At 32.4% G+C, this 17,393-nt stretch overlaps 2 protein-coding genes across 3 annotated transcripts in view; one reads left to right on the forward strand and one right to left on the reverse strand.

Annotated features, from left to right (window-relative positions):
- LOC114267704 (geranylgeranyl transferase type-2 subunit alpha 1) overlaps positions 1-17,393 on the reverse strand; it is a 29,731-nt gene that overhangs the window by 863 nt on the left and 11,475 nt on the right. The gene's annotated exons all lie outside the window — the stretch shown is intronic.
- LOC114267703 (receptor-like protein EIX1) lies at positions 7,691-11,332 on the forward strand. Its single transcript, XM_028208766.2, has 2 exons — positions 7,691-10,683; positions 11,197-11,332. The coding sequence occupies exon 1, from the start codon at positions 7,758-7,760 to the stop codon at positions 10,665-10,667; it is 2,910 nt and encodes a 969-aa protein (XP_028064567.1). The 5' UTR covers positions 7,691-7,757; the 3' UTR covers positions 10,668-10,683; positions 11,197-11,332.

The following is a 17,393-nucleotide window of genomic DNA, read 5'->3' on the forward strand; positions in this document are numbered from 1 at the left end:
AATATTAATCCAAAAATGTCATAAAGACCTTCCTACATGCTAAAGACATTATGCATCAGTCACTACAATAAATTTAACGCAGATCAAGTTCCATGCGTATTTAACATTGCAGTACAATAAATTTAACGCAGTCCAGGTTGCACGCGTATTTAACATTGCAGTCCAACTAAGTGATTGGAACCTGGGGTTTGCTGGTCGGTGCAGAAGTTGACCACAGTATACCAAATTGAACACGTAAAAGACCAAATATGACCACCCTATGGGGCTTCTCTAATAAACATTGGTCAGGGAAAGCTATCTGTATGATTTATTGCAAGCGGTAGTTAAAGCTGGTAGTGAAAAAAATAAATAAATAAAGGCCAAAATATCACGTTAATGGGTGAGATCCATCTATTAGAGCTCCCTTACAACTCTTGATTTAGAGCTCTCAAACTTTTTTGTATTGTAAGTTTCCAAGTACAATTATTTCATATTTTCATTTTGCAGAAATGATACATTCCTCTAATTTTGGAGCTCTAAAAGAGCACGAATGATGTGAAAAATAAAACAAAAAAACAAAACCAAAACATCACATCATATGGAACCCACACACCAATTAAAGTTATTAGAACTCTTAATTTAGAGCTCCCAATCTTTTTTCTTCTTTTTGTTATCAATCTGAGTCTTGGTTTTCTCCATTTTTGTTTTATTTATTTAATTATTTATTTGTGCTTTATAATTGGTTTTTTATTATAAATTCTTTTTTCTGTTACTTTATTGTAAAAAATAACAAAAAATGTTGATAATATTAAATAATTTAATTTATATTGTTAGTTTACCTTTTAAAATTGTGTCCGATTACAAAGAAATAAATATATATATATATATAATTCCTATTGGAATTTTGGACAAAGGAGACATACATTATTAACCATAACTGCAAGTACAACAAAGAGAAAATATGAATTGTGTTTTGTTTATGTAATTGAACACAATTTTAAAGGGTAAAACTAGAAATGTAAAAACCCAATAAAGCGAACAATTTATATTATTAAAACATCCATGGAACACAAACCCAACCCATTAATTAACTTAGGTGTGCGTGACTTAAACTTTTTGAAGCCATCAAGTCATCTTATACGGTTTCATGAAGTTGATGTTTAAAATTGTAGTGCACAAGTTAAGCCGTTTCTAAGTTTTTCGACATTCAAGATGAACCATTAAATTGGGGGCATAGTCAGGATTACACTAGAGGAGTCAAAAGTAAAGTATTAAATAAGTCTAAGAAGTTAGATAAAGTATAATTTAGACGATTAAAATGAACAAATCACTATTAAAAAAAAAGTTACAAATAATTACAAAAATGTATTTCATGAACTTAAATTTCAATAATTTATCACTAAAAAAATGCAAAATAATATCACACAATTCATCCAGTAAATGAATGGTAATGAATTATAGATACGTACACAAAATTTTGAAATTATCATATACTAATAAATGAAAGATGAAAATACTTTGATGGCTTTTTTTTAGGAAATAAAACGAGCACAACTATGGTACACTCTTAAAAATGCATACGGTATGCCTTTTCAAAACTACAAAATAATGATTGATAACAAAATCACAATAGTTAAATAACTTTTTCATATTAGTTTGTTACATAACCATAATAATTTGTAACTAAAACTTCTTTTATGGGGCATCCCTTCGTAACATAATTATAATAATTTGTATTAACACTATAAAAACTCATAATGATTCTACAAAATATTATACCCATATCTTAGCAATCTCACCAACTTAACAGGCTAGGACCTTCTAAAATTCCACTAAAATAGAGCCTCTTTATATATAATATTTTATCTCATTCTCGTTTAACTCACTCTAACCGTCTCTTTTAAAAATAATCATATACTCCTCATATGATTTTAGATTAATTTGTAACACTAACACCATTAAATTTACTTGTAAAAAAACACTTGTACAAACTTGTACAATATGTAACCGATATAAATGTTTTTGTTTTGGTATCACTATCTCACACCTTTATGTGAATCAGTGGTGATTAAGAGCTCTAATAATAGAGCTCTAATAAGAGCGCTAGTGACGTGGCAGCCTAAAAAAAAAAAACAAAACAAAACAAAGGTCAAAACATTTAATCACACACTGGGACCCATAGGTTAGAGCTCTTCTAGAACTCACAATTTAGAGGTCCAAAGCATTTTTCTTATGTGAATATTTGGTAATTTTTTTTGAGAAATTATTTGATAATTCTATCATTGCTCTTTCTCCCCTATGAACTTGACACCCCAAAGACTAGAGCCAAGAGTTTCTACCCCCAAGAAAAGTAATGATGACTTGACTTGGACATAAATGTATTCTTATTTTCATATTTTAATAATTTTTAATTATAAACATTATATTAAATAATAATTTTTTGATAATTCTATCAGTGCTCTTTCTCCAATATGAACCTGACACACCAAAGACTATAGAGACAAGAGTTCCTACCCGCAAGAAGACGGAATGATGACTTGACTTGGACATAAATGTATTCTTATTTAATTTTTAATTATATACATTATATAATAATAATAATTATTTGATAATTCTATCATTGCTCTTTCTCTAATATGAACCTGACACACCAAAGACTAATGCTGTGTTTAGTTGGAGGATTTTGAGAGGGATTTGGAAAAGGAAAGAGAAAATGTGTGTGAAATTAGATGAAATGTAAGTATATTTTATTCACATTTCACCTAATTTTTTTCTTTCCTTTTCTAAATTCCTCCTCAAATCCTCCAACCAAACACAGCGTAAAGAGGATAGTTTACCCAAGAAGGTGGAATGATGACTTGACTTGGACATAAATGTATTCTTATTTACATATTTTAATAATTTTTAATTATATACATTATATAATAATAATTATTTGATAATTCTATCATTGCTCTTTCTCCTATATGAACCTAACACAACAAAGACTAGGGACAAAAGTTTCTACCCCAAGAAGACAGAATGATGACTTGACTTGGACATAAATGTATGATTAATGCTTGAGAGTACTAAAAAGAGGGCGTTAAGGAAGTACTAATGAGGTGGCTTATTCTTGATGTGTTGGTTGATTCTTTTGTTTTTTTGTTTTTTTTTAATATTTTTCAGCTCATTAGAACTGTTAGTAGTGTGTTTTTTAGTGGTCTCAATTATTTCTGTAAATGTATTCATATTTACATATTTTAATAATTTTTAATTATATACATTATATAATAATAATAACTAGGTGCTCGTGACTCGATATTTTTCAAAACCATCTAGTTTTCTTAGAGCTCATTTGAGATGTGAGTTGGCTTTTAACTTTTAGCTTTTTTAATTATTTTAGCTTGGGGTTAAAAAGTCTCATTTGGGATAGACTTTTTAACTTTTTTGAGAGAAAAATAAAATAATTATGAATTGGATGCGACATTTTATCCTATTTGGCTAAAATAGCCTATTTTGTTTTATATGGCTATTTTAGCCCCAATGTTCTTCCCAAACAAGCTATTATACAGTTTATAAAACTCTAAGTAGTGTTTGGTAGAGTTTTAGAATTATGATTTGAGAATAGAATTGTATTTTGAATTTGTGAGTTTTAAAATTATGATTTAAATGTGAAAAATTTGTTTGGTTATGAGTTTTGAATTAAGTTTGAAATTTTGATATACATATGATATTTGATTCAAAAACTTACAATTTATAACCAAACACACAATCTAAAATTCTATTCAAAGCTCATAAAAAAAAAATTTAAAATTTTGAAAATATTTTTTATTTAAAATATAAAAATAACAGGTGCAAAATAAATATAAAAAAAACGAACACTGTTCCGGTCAACTGGCCGGACGACCGACCAGACGTTCGGAGGAACATTCGAGAGGATGACCAAGTAGATGTGTTTGCAAAAGTGAGTGTGGAATCAGTTTTAAAAACTGTAACCAAACACCACATTCAAACCAATGAGTGAAATTAAAGTTAAAAAGCTCTACCAAATAGAGCTAATCTTTCAACATTAGCATCAAATTACATTCCACACTCAAGCTATAGGCACAACCTCTAGTGCTCTTGTGATGTTATTTGCTCTTTTTTATAATTAGGGCCAGAGTCGGCATTATATTATTAGAGGAGTCAAAAGTAAAGTATTAAATAAGTCTAATAAGTTGGGTAATTCTATTTCCACACACTACTTCCTCTCTTTCCACACACTTAATGATTTTTTTTGTATTACATTTTTGTCTTAAAATTAAATTACCAAAATATCCCTTTCCCAAAACTCTAACTCTAACTCTAACTCTAACTCTAACTCTTTCAAACCATCAATTTCCACCATCACCATCACCATCACCATCCATGGCTGCTGCCTCTCCCCTCCACTCTTCCCGTCACCTCTTCTCCACCATTGCGACCCCTCTTTGCCTGAGAAAAAGATTGGCGCACCACTGCGATCTCCCTCCACCTTCATTGCCCACCACTGTGATCTTCCTTCGCCTTCGTCTCTCCCCGCCGCCAAACCCAAATCATTTGTCGTTATCATCATTATCATGTTGGTGCTTTCTTCATCCATCCTCAACCAGAAATGTGTTTCTTATCTCTGGCCTCCCTCTCTTCATTGATCCACCAGTAATGTTACATATCCAGAATAAATATACAGAAAAAATATTAAAACTACAAATCCCATTTACATTTCACTCATTTTTTTTTTCTTATTAAATTTCAACCTATAACTTTAATATTTATCTGTTATCTAAAAGTGATGTTTCTTATATGGAAATCAATGTTAAAGAGTGGCAGCAGAGCAAATCTAGTGTTCTCAATGATGAAGAAGTTGTCTGTCTTGGACCAATGCGAGCATATATTCTTGAGCACGACCTTAAATTTAGTAAATTAATTAATTGCATGCTTTGTACTGGACACTTCTTCAAAATCTTTCTTTTTTTATGATGATCTTAATTTGTGTGTGATGACCCAAATATTTGTTGTAAAAGGATATTTTGTTCAATTATAGTTAAAATACGAAGAAAAATAAAGTAAAAATGATAAAATAAAATAAAATAAAATAAAAAAATAGAATGAAATGGAAAAACTTTAGTTGACGAATCCCCTCTGTGTCTTGCACCCCTTTTTTTTGAAACAGCAAAAAAAAATCTTTATTGATGAAAATCAAACAACACAAATACAAAGATGAACATCAATAAAGACCAAGATTGATTTGAGCGATGGAGGTCGTGGAAGTGGCGCCGACGGGTGGAGGGAGGGGTCGGGGTAGCGACTGGAAGTGAAAGGGAGGGGAAGAGGTGCCTCCCCAACCGGCAACAACAATGGTGGCTTGTTAGGGTTAGGGTTTGGAGGATGATGATGGTAAGGGTATTTTTGGTATGGTAGGATGTGTATTGAGTGAAAGTTGATAATTTATATTTATTTAATGTGTGTATTGAGAAAAGATGTGGAAAGAGAGGAAGTAGTGTATGGAAATAAAATTTCCCAAGTTAGATCAAGTCTAATTTAGACGACTAAAATAAACAAATCATTATTAAAGAAAGCTAAAAATAATTACAAAATTATATTCCATGAACTTAAATTTTAATAATTTACCATTAGAAAAATACAAATGAGAAATAATATCACACAATTCATCCAGTAAATGAATGGTAATGAATTATGGGTTGTTTTGGCAACAAGCCAAAAAAGCTAAAAACCAGCTTTTAACTCATTTTAGGTCACATCACCTCTCACATGAAACAGTGAAAAAAAGTCAAAAAAGTTAAAAAAAGCTAATTTTTAACTATCTTCCCAAAACACCCCAGATACGTACCCAAAATTTTGAAATTATCATATACTAATAAATGAAAGATGAAAATAATTTGATGGTTTTTTTTTTTTTTAGAAAATAAAACGAGCATAACTATGGTACACTCTTATAAATGCATATAGTATGCCTTTTCAAAACTATACTACAATGATTGATAACAAAATCACAATAGTTAAGTAACTTTTTCACGATAATAGTATGTAATATTTTAATATTCATAAAATTGTCATATTAATTTGTTATATAACCGTAATAATTTGTAACTAAAACTTCTTTTATGGGGCATCCATTCGTAACATAATTACAATAATTTGTATTAACACTATAAAAACTCATAACGATTCTACAAAATATACAAAATATTATACTCATATCTTAACAATCCCCCCAACTTAACAAGCCAAGACCCCCCTAAAACCCCACTAAAATAGAGGCCCCTTATATATAATCTTTCTCGTTTGACTCACTTTGTCTCTTTTAAAAATAACTGTATACTTCTCACATGATTTTAGATTAATTTGTAACACTAACACCATTAAATTTACTTGCAAAAAACACTTGTACAAACTTGTACAATATGTAATTGATATAAATGTACTCCTTACGTCCCAAAATAATAATTTTTTTTGGAGAATTTAATTTTTTTTGGTAATACAATTATTACACTTTAAAAAAATTGATTTTCTAAAATTACCCTTTAATAGTACATTTTTTTGGAGAATATCAACGTCATAATTGTACTTTTTATGTTGTTAATGAATTTAAAAGAAGGGCAAAATAGAAAATTTATATTATTTTTTTACTTGATTTTTGAAAAGGGACTAATATTTTGAGATAATAAAAAATAAAATATGGGACTAATATTTTGAGGCGGAAGGAGTATTTTTTGGGTATCACTATCTCACACTTTATCTGAATATTTAATAAATTATTTGATAATTCTATCATTACTCTTTGTCCAATATGAACCTGACACACCAAAGACTAGAGACGAGTTTCTACCCCCAACAAGCCGGACTGGCCTTGTTTCTACCCACAAGAAGAAGACGGAATGGCAGTCCACTGATGACGGAGCGATTTTTTCACCAAAATTTAAATTTGATGTCAAGTTTGGTTCACCGTTGAAGATGATCTAACTGTCTCTTTTAAAAAATAACCATATACTTCTCACATGATTTTAGATTAATTTATAACACTAACACCATTAAATTTATTTGCAAATTTTTTTTGTACAAACTTGTACAATGTTGTGGGTGTTTGGGAAGTAGATTTTTTTGTAGATTTTTTTAGTTGTACGGTATTATTAGAGAAATTTTTTTTGTGTTTGAGAAGATAGTTGAATTTTTTTGTGGTTGGATGTGATGTTTATGAGAGAAAAAATAAAATAATTATGAGATTTGATGTAATATTTTGTTTAAATTTATTTTTTTTGATTTTATAATCAATTTATCTTTTAATAAAAAAAACTAAAAAAAATCAAAAACCAAACTTTCCAAACACCGCCATATGTAACTGATATAAATGTATTTTTTTTAGTATCACTATCTCACTCTTTATCTGACACTTTATCTGAGTATTTGATATTTTTTTGAAAAATTATTTGATAATTCTATCATTCCTCTTTGTCCAATATAAACCTGACACACCAAAAACAAGAGACAAGAGTTTCTACCCCCAAGAAGAGGCAATGGCCTTGTTTCTACCCCCAAGAAGACGGAATGGCAGTCCACTGATGACTTGACTTGGACACAAATGTATTCTTATTTACACATTTTAATAATTTTTAATTATATACATTATATTATAATAATTATTAGTATAACTAGTTGCTCATGGCTTGAGACTTTTCAAAACAATCAAGTCTTCTTATACAATTTATAAAACTCTAATCTTTCAACACAGGCATCAAAATTACATTCCACACCCAGAAGCTATGGGCACAACCTCTAGTGCACTTGTGATGTTATTTGCTCTTTTTTTCATTGAAAGACTTGAGTTCATTTGCAGTAGTATAAATTCAAATGTGAGTTGCATAACGAGTGAGCGAGAAGCTCTTATGAAATTCAAAGGAAATCTGACAGATGAAGCAAATCGTTTATCCTCGTGGGTTGGAGAGGACTGTTGTACGTGGAAGGGAGTTGGTTGTAGCAGCAAAACAGGCCATGTTGTGAAGCTTGATCTGCGTAATCCAATTCGCAAACCATCTTCGACCTTCTCTAGCGATTATTCAAATTTCGAAATGAACAAATTGGGTGGTCAGATAAGTCCTTCCTTACTCGATTTGAATCATTTGCATTACCTAGACTTGAGCATGAACGATATGCAAATTTCTAATTCCTTAGGATCTTTGAAAAGCTTGAGATACCTTGACCTCTCTTGGTCAATTTTCAATGCAACGATTCCTCATAATCTGGGAAATCTTTCAAGGTTGCAGTATCTCAACCTTAGCTATAATTATTTACCTGGTCCAATTCCTGATACACTTGGAAGGTTGACCTCTCTCACAGTCCTTGACCTTTCAAGTAACAACTTCAATGATTCAATGTCGTATTCTTTGTGTAACCTGAGCAATCTTGTCCATATAGATCTTAGTGATACTAGCCATAGAGGTGCAATCCCCCATTGCCTTGGGAATCTTGCTTCTCTTTCCATCCTCAGGTTGAATTTTAATCAACTTCAAGGTCCAATTCCAAGTGAGATGGGAAATATGACACAACTTACAGAGCTTGACCTCTCTTTGAATGCCTTTGCATTTGAAATACCAAAATCCATGAGGAACCTCTGCAACTTGCGTGTATTGGATTTGTCCAATAACATGTTCACTGGAAAGCTTTCAACTTCTATTGGAAGTCCATTTGGTTGCATCCATAATAGTTTGGAAGATTTGTCTCTTTCTTCCAATAAGTTGAGTGGTGGTCTGCCAAACCATTTGGGAGAGTTTAAGAAACTAGAGAGGCTTATTATTGGATGGAATTCATTTTATGGTCCGCTGCCATCATCACTCGGAAGACTATCATATTTGAGAGAGTTAGATATTAGTGACAATCAATTGAATGGGAGCATTCCAATTAGTCTTGGACAACTTTCAAAACTAGAATCTCTATATTTGTCGAACAATTCATTTGTTGGCACCGTATTTGAACTTCACTTTGCTAAACTCAAGAGTTTAAATGAATTGTACTTGGATTCAAATTCATTAGTTTTGAATGTGACCTCCCAATGGGTTCCTCCCTTTCAACTCCAAGTCATAGAATTGTCATCCATCAAAGTAGGACCCCAATTTCCTCAATGGCTCGAAACACAAAAAAATGTTACAGAGTTGTACATGTCTAATGCAAGCATCTCAGTTGTCATTCCTGATTGGTTTGAGAGTATTTATTGTGGCATTATAAACTTGGATCTTTCCAACAATCAGATCAAAGGAACGGTACCAATATTTAAAAATTGTAAATATAGAGATAGTGCTGATGACAAATGGTTACAATTGGGTTCTAACAGATTTGAGGACCCACTAACACCGCTTCCTTCACATGTTCTTTTCTTAGATCTCTTCAACAACTTGCTTTCAAGACCTATTACTGTGAGTGATGATAATGCGACGAGCATCAAGTATCTTTTTCTCTCAAATAACCATTTGACTGGTGTCATTCCAGCGTCTTTGTGCAAGGCACAGCGTATAACTGTTATTGATTTCTCAAACAATCAGTTATCAGGAAAAATTCCTCCTTGCTTGGGGCAGTTGGATCAGTTGTCGGTGCTAGATTTGACGAATAATGGTCTATATGGTGAAATTCCAAGTTCATTGGGTTCCCTACAATTTCTCAATTCCTTGCACTTGCGTAACAATAAGTTTTATGGGAAGCTTCCTTTGTCCTTACAGAATTTGACGGATCTTTTCACCATTGATCTAGGTGAAAATGTGTTCACTGATAATATCCCTCCATGGATTGGATATAACCTAACTAATCTTAAATTTCTCAATCTTCAATCAAATAATTTCTATGGTGATATTCCTCCGCAACTCTGTCATCTCCAAAAATTGCATTTGTTGAACTTGGCACAAAATAACATAATGGGAAATATCCCTCGTTGTTTTGGCAACTTCACTGCCATGGTTGCACTAGATCATGAGGGCATAAGATATATGGCTCGCCCTCGTGAAGAGTACATTGTGGATTCAATGAAAGGAAGAGAACTGGAATACACCAAGACAGCTAAATTTCTCATCTCCATGGACCTTTCGAACAATGGCATTGTTGGAGAGATTCCAGAAGAGTTAATGGATCTTTTTGGGTTGCTCAACTTGAATTTATCTGGAAATCATCTAAAAGGAAGGATCCCTAATAATATTGGCAATTTGACACAATTGGAATCTCTTGATTTGTCTCGAAACAAACTTTCTGGCCCCATTCCTCCAAGTCTGTCTAGTTTAACCTTCCTAAGTCATTTGAACATGTCATTCAATAATTTATCAGGGCGAATACCAACGGGAAATCAACTTCAAACTCTCAATGATCCTTCCATTTATATAGGCAACGATGGCCTTTGTGGTGCACCACTCCTAAACAGTTGCCTCGATAATAAATCATCTGATGGTGATCACAAACATGCTGATGAGAGTAAAGTTGCAGATGAAACTGATTTTTTGTGGTTCTACACTGGCATTGGACCTGGTTTCCTGGTTGGGTTCTTGGGGGTCTGTGGCACTTTGAATTTCAAGAGGTCTTGGAGGTATGCATACTTCCAGTTCATCGAAAACAACTACAATTGGATATCAATGAACATAGCAATCAAGCTCGCTCAGCTAAGGAGGATGTTCAACAAAGGCAAATTTGGAGGATGAATTTATCACCCAATTGGTTCGTCTCTCTCTCTCTCTCTCTCTCTCTCTCATGTAACTATATTACCTCTGTATCTTGTCTTGATTGCGATGTGTGCATCAAATCAACATCATAACCCATGATTTATCTTGCATGAATCTTTCGAATTTTTTTCAATTCCTTACCATCATTAACATAACAATTCTATTCATGTTAATGATTTTTGGAACATCATCACAACTTGAAGAATAACCATTCATATTTTGAAGTGGAGGTAGTGATATTTCCAGATTATCATCAAAACATGTCTTACATTCAAGATCATATAGCAAAGTATAGATTAAGTTCCACCAAATTTCTTTACCAAAAGCGCCAAAATTCTTTGTCACATGCTTAAAAACATTGAAACAAATGCAGGTTTGTTGCTATATAGTTCAAATAATGCAAATACATTTCTCAAATATTTTTTCAGAAGTCATTTGTCGCATTATTTCAGAGAAACCATGTTAACATCCAGTAATATGCTTGTTATATGCTTTGCTGTCATTAAAGGGTCTTATATTCAGCTGGAGAAAGGACCCTCAGAGGAAAGCAGCATTGAGATCATGTTATGGATTTTCTTGAGTTGTTGGAAAGAAATAAGTTTGAATAATTCTATAGTTCTAGTATATGTGTTGATGGGGTTTGATGATTTTGTGCCTTTTGTAAAATATTCTAAGTCTTTCCTTAAATAAATGATTTGTGAACTATCATATTGTCCAGAATATGTTATGTATTCTCCTTTTATTGGTGAATTCTATGATTTTTGCCGATTGAGGCCACAGATTCTAGTTTTTATGTTGAGAATTGAGCAAAATGCTCCAACAATGATATACATATAGTAATGGTATCACCAAGAAAAACCTTATCAAAACAGAGAGGTATTGTGCAACAGTCAAATTCACATATAAGTTCAACTATTCATGTTTTTATTCACATTGTAGTAATCTTTACTTGTGTCAAAGTTTTTAATGATTTAAGAGAAGTACGTAACATCAGTAATATACAAGTGTTTGTGGTTGGCTTTTTTAATACCTTTTTGTTGATTTTTTTCATCTTTAATGATTTTTTTTTTTTAAATTAAAAAGTGTTACTCTTGAATTCTACTCGACTAGAAAAATTAGAAAAGATAAAAAAAATTGAAAATTTTGAAAAAAACAGTCCAAAAATGATTTTTTAAAAAAAACAAAAATAGTTGAATTTTTATTTTTTTGTAACTTTTTTTGTCTTTAGGATTATTTTTATTTTTTTTACTTTTTAGATTCGTCTACACAAGACAAACCTAAAAATAAAAAAAATGGACATAATTTAGAAAGAAAAAAATCACTAAAAATTTAAAATATATATATAACTTTTTTAGGTGAATTCCACACACTAACAAAAGCCAAAGCAATAAAACTGTCAATGTAACCAAAATATCATAAGTTTCCATATATGCAGATGCAAATGCAGATGATTAGCTTCTAACTACACATTGATTTCAGCAGTCCACACAATTACCCAAAGGGGATCTAAATCAATTATCACGTTCAATAGGCTGATCCTACACACCATACCAACAATAAGCATAGAGAAAAGGAAGATGCTACGATGTTCACTCTTAAAATGATGCATATGGTATACTTTTGTATTATTTTAATCCCTATATTTTCAAATCACTTGATTTTAACTCTGAATTTTATATTGTCTCTTTTTGTCCCAATTGAAAATGGTAGTTAAGTTTTTTGACAGAAATTGGCCATGTGTATGTCACATGCCTTATTTTAAAGGGTAAAATTGTAAATTCAATATTTTGTACATTATTCAGAGTGAGTTAACTCAATCAAATAAAAACACATGTGGATCTCAATTGTAGAAAGAGATGGTTTATGTTTAACAAATGGTTCGACAGGGAAAAAGAAGGGGGGTTTGTTCGACGGTGGGGCTCAGTTGGGGTAAGGTCATGAGATTCAACTGGTGTCCATTGCTGAGAAGGTCACGTCCAGAGACCACTACTTTTGCTGCAGCTGCAATTGCTGCAGATCGTGAGATTTCATCTTTGTCATGATCTCCTCCTCATCTCTATTGCATGCTATTTACCATTTTGGGCAATAGAACTGATCCAAGTTTTTCCTCCTTAAAATAAATAAAAACTTAACCAAGTTCTTTATGGAATTGTTTGTAAATTTTCTTATATTACTTTGAAAAAAGTCTTTTTGTCAATGGTGTTTTGCTAAGATATTATGGAATTGATTCAATGTGAAAATTTTAGAGACCACTGATGTAATTTGTCCACTAAAAAAAGACAAGTTCCGTTTGGCACTAGTAATCTTAGAAGTTTGAGATAAATATTATGATCTAGTTGGGGGGGGGGACGCAACTAATAAAGGTAATACGTAAATATAAAAATAATTAATAATAGAACATACATTTCAATATAAAGATATAATAATATTTTATTTTTATTGGGGGGGGGGGGACGCAACTAATAAAGGTAATACGTAAATATAAAAATAATTAATAATAGAACATACATTTCAATATAAAGATATAATAATATTTTATTTTTATTTTTTTTTTATCTATATGGATAATGAATGGCCAATAATACTACATCTATTTATTTTTTAATGATATTAGTTTACCATATCATGGTCATGATTGCATTGGTTAAATTGGTTCCATCACTAGGGACAATTTCAAGGCAATTGTGATAAATGATATGGTAAAAAATGTGATCATATAAATGAATGACTTCGCCTAGTGGCAAAAAGATAGACCCTAAGAATGAACTGTAAACCTAAACATATCGACTCTTACTAGTGTCTCTCAGACTTAACCGATACGTGTGATTTGTAGGCAATCTTTAGAAGGAAAGTGATTAAGAGCTCTAAAATTATAACTCTAATATGAGCTCTAGTGATGTAGCCTATGAAGCACGGATACTTCAAAAATGGTGACGTATCCGTATCGGATACTTATCGGATACCGATACTCCTCGGATACTCGCGGATACGTATCGAATACTTCTTAAAAGTATCGGATACTTCTTAATTAATTTTTTATTAATTTTGAAGTATCGGATACTTAATTTTGAAGTATCGGATACTCGAAGTTACATATTACTTATAATATTTTGTTTAGTTCTTTCATAAGAGGAATATAGTGAGAGCTTAAGTAATAGAATTTGTCAAATTGATGTATCCTTGTTGTCTCTCTCACTTCTCTCTCGCTTTCTCACTCTCTCACGTTTCTTCTCTCTGCTCTCATTCTTTTTTTGGTATTGGCATGTAAGGATGATGTTTAATTTGCATTTGCATTTGCATTTATTTTTGCTTTTAGTTTTGGATGTTTTATGAATGTTTGAGCACTTTTAGGTTAATAGGAATCCCTCTCTTTATTTATTAATTTACTTTAAGTTTTATTTTCATGCATATTACATTATTAAAATCACAAAAAAAAAAAAAAAAAATTATGAATGTATCCCCGCTGAACCCATATCATACTTTTTCAAATTTTGACATATCGCCATATCCACATCCCCATATCACCATATTCGTATCCATGCTTCCTAGGCTATCATTGATGACTTAAAAAAGTATATTTGCTGAAATTTTTATCTAAGAATGGTTTTTTGGCAATTAGCTTTAGCTAAGGTCTTGTGATATTCACTGATGAAGGGGAACAAGTTGAAGCTATTGACCTTGAAGACTCTTAGTTTTGTAGGAATCTTTCTTCTTTATCAAGTTGTATTTTGCTTTAAGTTTTATTTTTATGCATACTGCATTACTAAAAATTGTTAAAATAATATTTTTTACGAACGTATCTCCGCCGTACCCGTATCCTAGTTTTTCAAATTTTGTCATATCGCCGTATCGTATCGTATCCGTATCCGTATCCATGCTTCCTAGGATGTAGCAAAGCAAAAGAATAATAAATAAAAAATAACCAAAACATCACATCATATGGTGGAACCAACCATTAGAGCTCTCTCTAAAGCTCTTCCTCTAAAACTCCTAAACATTTTTCTTTTTAGAATTCGAGATTTACTTACTCTGAAGAGTGGGTCCAATGTAGCTTTCATGATTGCAGTGGTTAAGTTTGTTGAGTTTTTTTTTTTTTAATATTATGAAGAACAAAAAAACAATTTAGAGAGTTGACCCACTTTTCAAACTATTTGGAAAACTAAATTACTTTTGAAAACACATTTTCAAAATGCGATTTTAAAATTGAAATTGCATTTTTAACATGCAATTTCACTTTGAAATCGCAGGTTAAAAATGCAATTTATGATAACATGGTGAAATTGCATGTTCAACATGCGCTTTCAATTGAAATTGCATGTTGAAAATGCAATTTCAATTTTAAAATCGCATTTTCAAAATGCGATTTCAAAAGCAGGTTAGTTTCTCAAATAGTTTGAAAAGTAGGTCAATTCTCTAAATTGTTTTTTCTTTTTAGAATGTTAAAAAAAAAAACCCTAAGTTTGTAAATAGTTTGAAAAGTAGGTCAATTCTCTAAATTGTTTTTTCTTTTTAGAATGTTAAAAAAAAAAAACCCTAAGTTTGTTCCATCACCCCTAGGGATGGCAATTGGAACCCGGCCCGACGGGGACCCGATCCCCCGACCCCGAATTGAGTGGTTATTCCCCGAAAAATACCCCCGACGGGCCGGGGATGGTATTAAAAATTGAATCCCCGATGATATTCGGGCCGGGGACGGGGATACATGTTTCAGCCCCGGACCCGGCCCGGCCCCGTCCCCGATCCCTGCCCCGCTGAATCCCCGATGTAAAATTACTATATTGCCCCTTTTATATATATTATATGTGTGTGTGTAGGGTCTGGGCACTGTTGGCAGACGTAACCCACACAACACACACACATCTTCTCGCTCTCTCTCATCTGTTCCTCACCACCGCAGCCCTCATGGTGTCTCCTCTCACCGCACCTCCGTTCTTCTTCTCTTCCTCTCACAGCACCGTCTCTCACTGCACCGTCGCTCACCGCACCGTCTCTCACCGCACCGCCGCTCACCGCACCGTCTCTCACCATGTCGGCGACGGCTCCTCCCTCACTGTCGTTCCTCACCGCAGCTCCTCCATACCACCGCAGATCTTACATCTCAGATCTGAAAAGATCAGATCCCATCTCCGAATAGAGTGGTTCCTCCGCTGTCCTCTCCTCCTCCTAGATCTCGCCGATCTCACTCACTCACTGATCTGTAACAGATCTGATCATCTCTATCTTTTTTTTTTTTTATTTTTTGTTGATGATGTTGCTGTTGCTACCTTGAATCGATGATGTTGTTGAAATTTTTTTTTTTTTTTTTTTTGATGATGTTGCTCCGTTAATGTCTTTGTTGATATTTTTTTTTTTTTTTGATGATGTTGCTGAATGATGTTGTTGATGATGAGTACGGGGATTTTCCGGGGTCGGGGAAACCCGATCCCCGTTGGGGACGGGGGTGGGGGGAGTGATGAGTTCCCCGTCGGGGATCGGGGCCGGGGACGGGGATTTTTGTAGTTTCGGGGATCGGGGACGGGGAGGGTGATCCCCGGCCCCGCCCCGCCCCGTTGCCATTCCTAATCACCCCCATTCTGCAATTATCTTTTTTGTCCTTATTAGTCATAGAGATTCGAGAGTAGGAGAGAAATAAGTGGGGGGAATTGTTCATATGGAAATCATAATTAAGTAAATTTCCAACTAAAAAAATCTTCCCACACAAGCAAAAGTAGAAAACCACCACCTAGGGACATTTTCAACCCCTATGGTTTGAGAAGTGTTATTTTAATTAATTTTTTTAAAAAAATTGAGAGTGATATAATAATTTATAATGACTTTTTAACTATATTAGTCTAATGTCAAACAACGTTTATCAAATTTAAATTTGGATAAAAATCTTGCAAAACACCACTCTACTCATTGACTCAAATTTATATGAAATTGAGTTTTACCCATTTTTTAACCCAATTTAAAGAAGACTTAAATATATACTTGAATTTTTTTCAAGATCATTTTGTAATTTTCAAATTTACCACTCTGTCATTACTGAAGTTTTACCCAAATTTACGTTCAAACCTAAGTTTATCCAATGGAATGTCATATCAAATTAAACTTAGATTTTTAATTAAATTTGCAGCAGTGATACATCCACACAATTTCTTCCCCTCACAATCATCCTCCTAATGAGGTGACAAAACAAAATACATATAAAGAAAGTTTTAAGGGAATATTTGAATGTAAATCAACTTTTCAAATTTTGCTTGTCACATCATTTGAGAGGGTTTGGGGGAGGGAATTATGTCAATGAATCATTTTTCTTAAATTTGAGTAAAAATTTAAGGACCGAAAATGGCCTAACAAACTTTTTAAAATTTGGCCTGAATTAAGTTAAAATAAGCTTAAACTATTTTACAATAGGCCTACATAGACTAGTTTATTGGTTGTAGTAATGCTTGGTTGGTTTATTGTTTAGGGTAAATTACACCAGTAATCCCTATGTTTTATTTCTTGCATCATTTTGATCCCTACACTTTCAATTGGCTCAATTTTGATCATTCATTTTAAATTTTGTGTCAATTTGGTCCAATTGATAATATTTAGTGTTTTTTTAAAAAATTATCACTAAATTGGTTGAGGTTAACTCACTGAGTTGAGTAAGTTTATAATTGTACCCTTAAAAATATGACACATAACACTTAAGTGCATATTTTCTACAAAAAAAAAAAA

Source organism: Camellia sinensis, chromosome 11 (assembly GCF_055761805.1).
Source record: "Camellia sinensis isolate YWXY chromosome 11, ASM5576180v1, whole genome shotgun sequence".
NCBI lineage: Eukaryota > Viridiplantae > Streptophyta > Magnoliopsida > Ericales > Theaceae > Camellia > Camellia sinensis.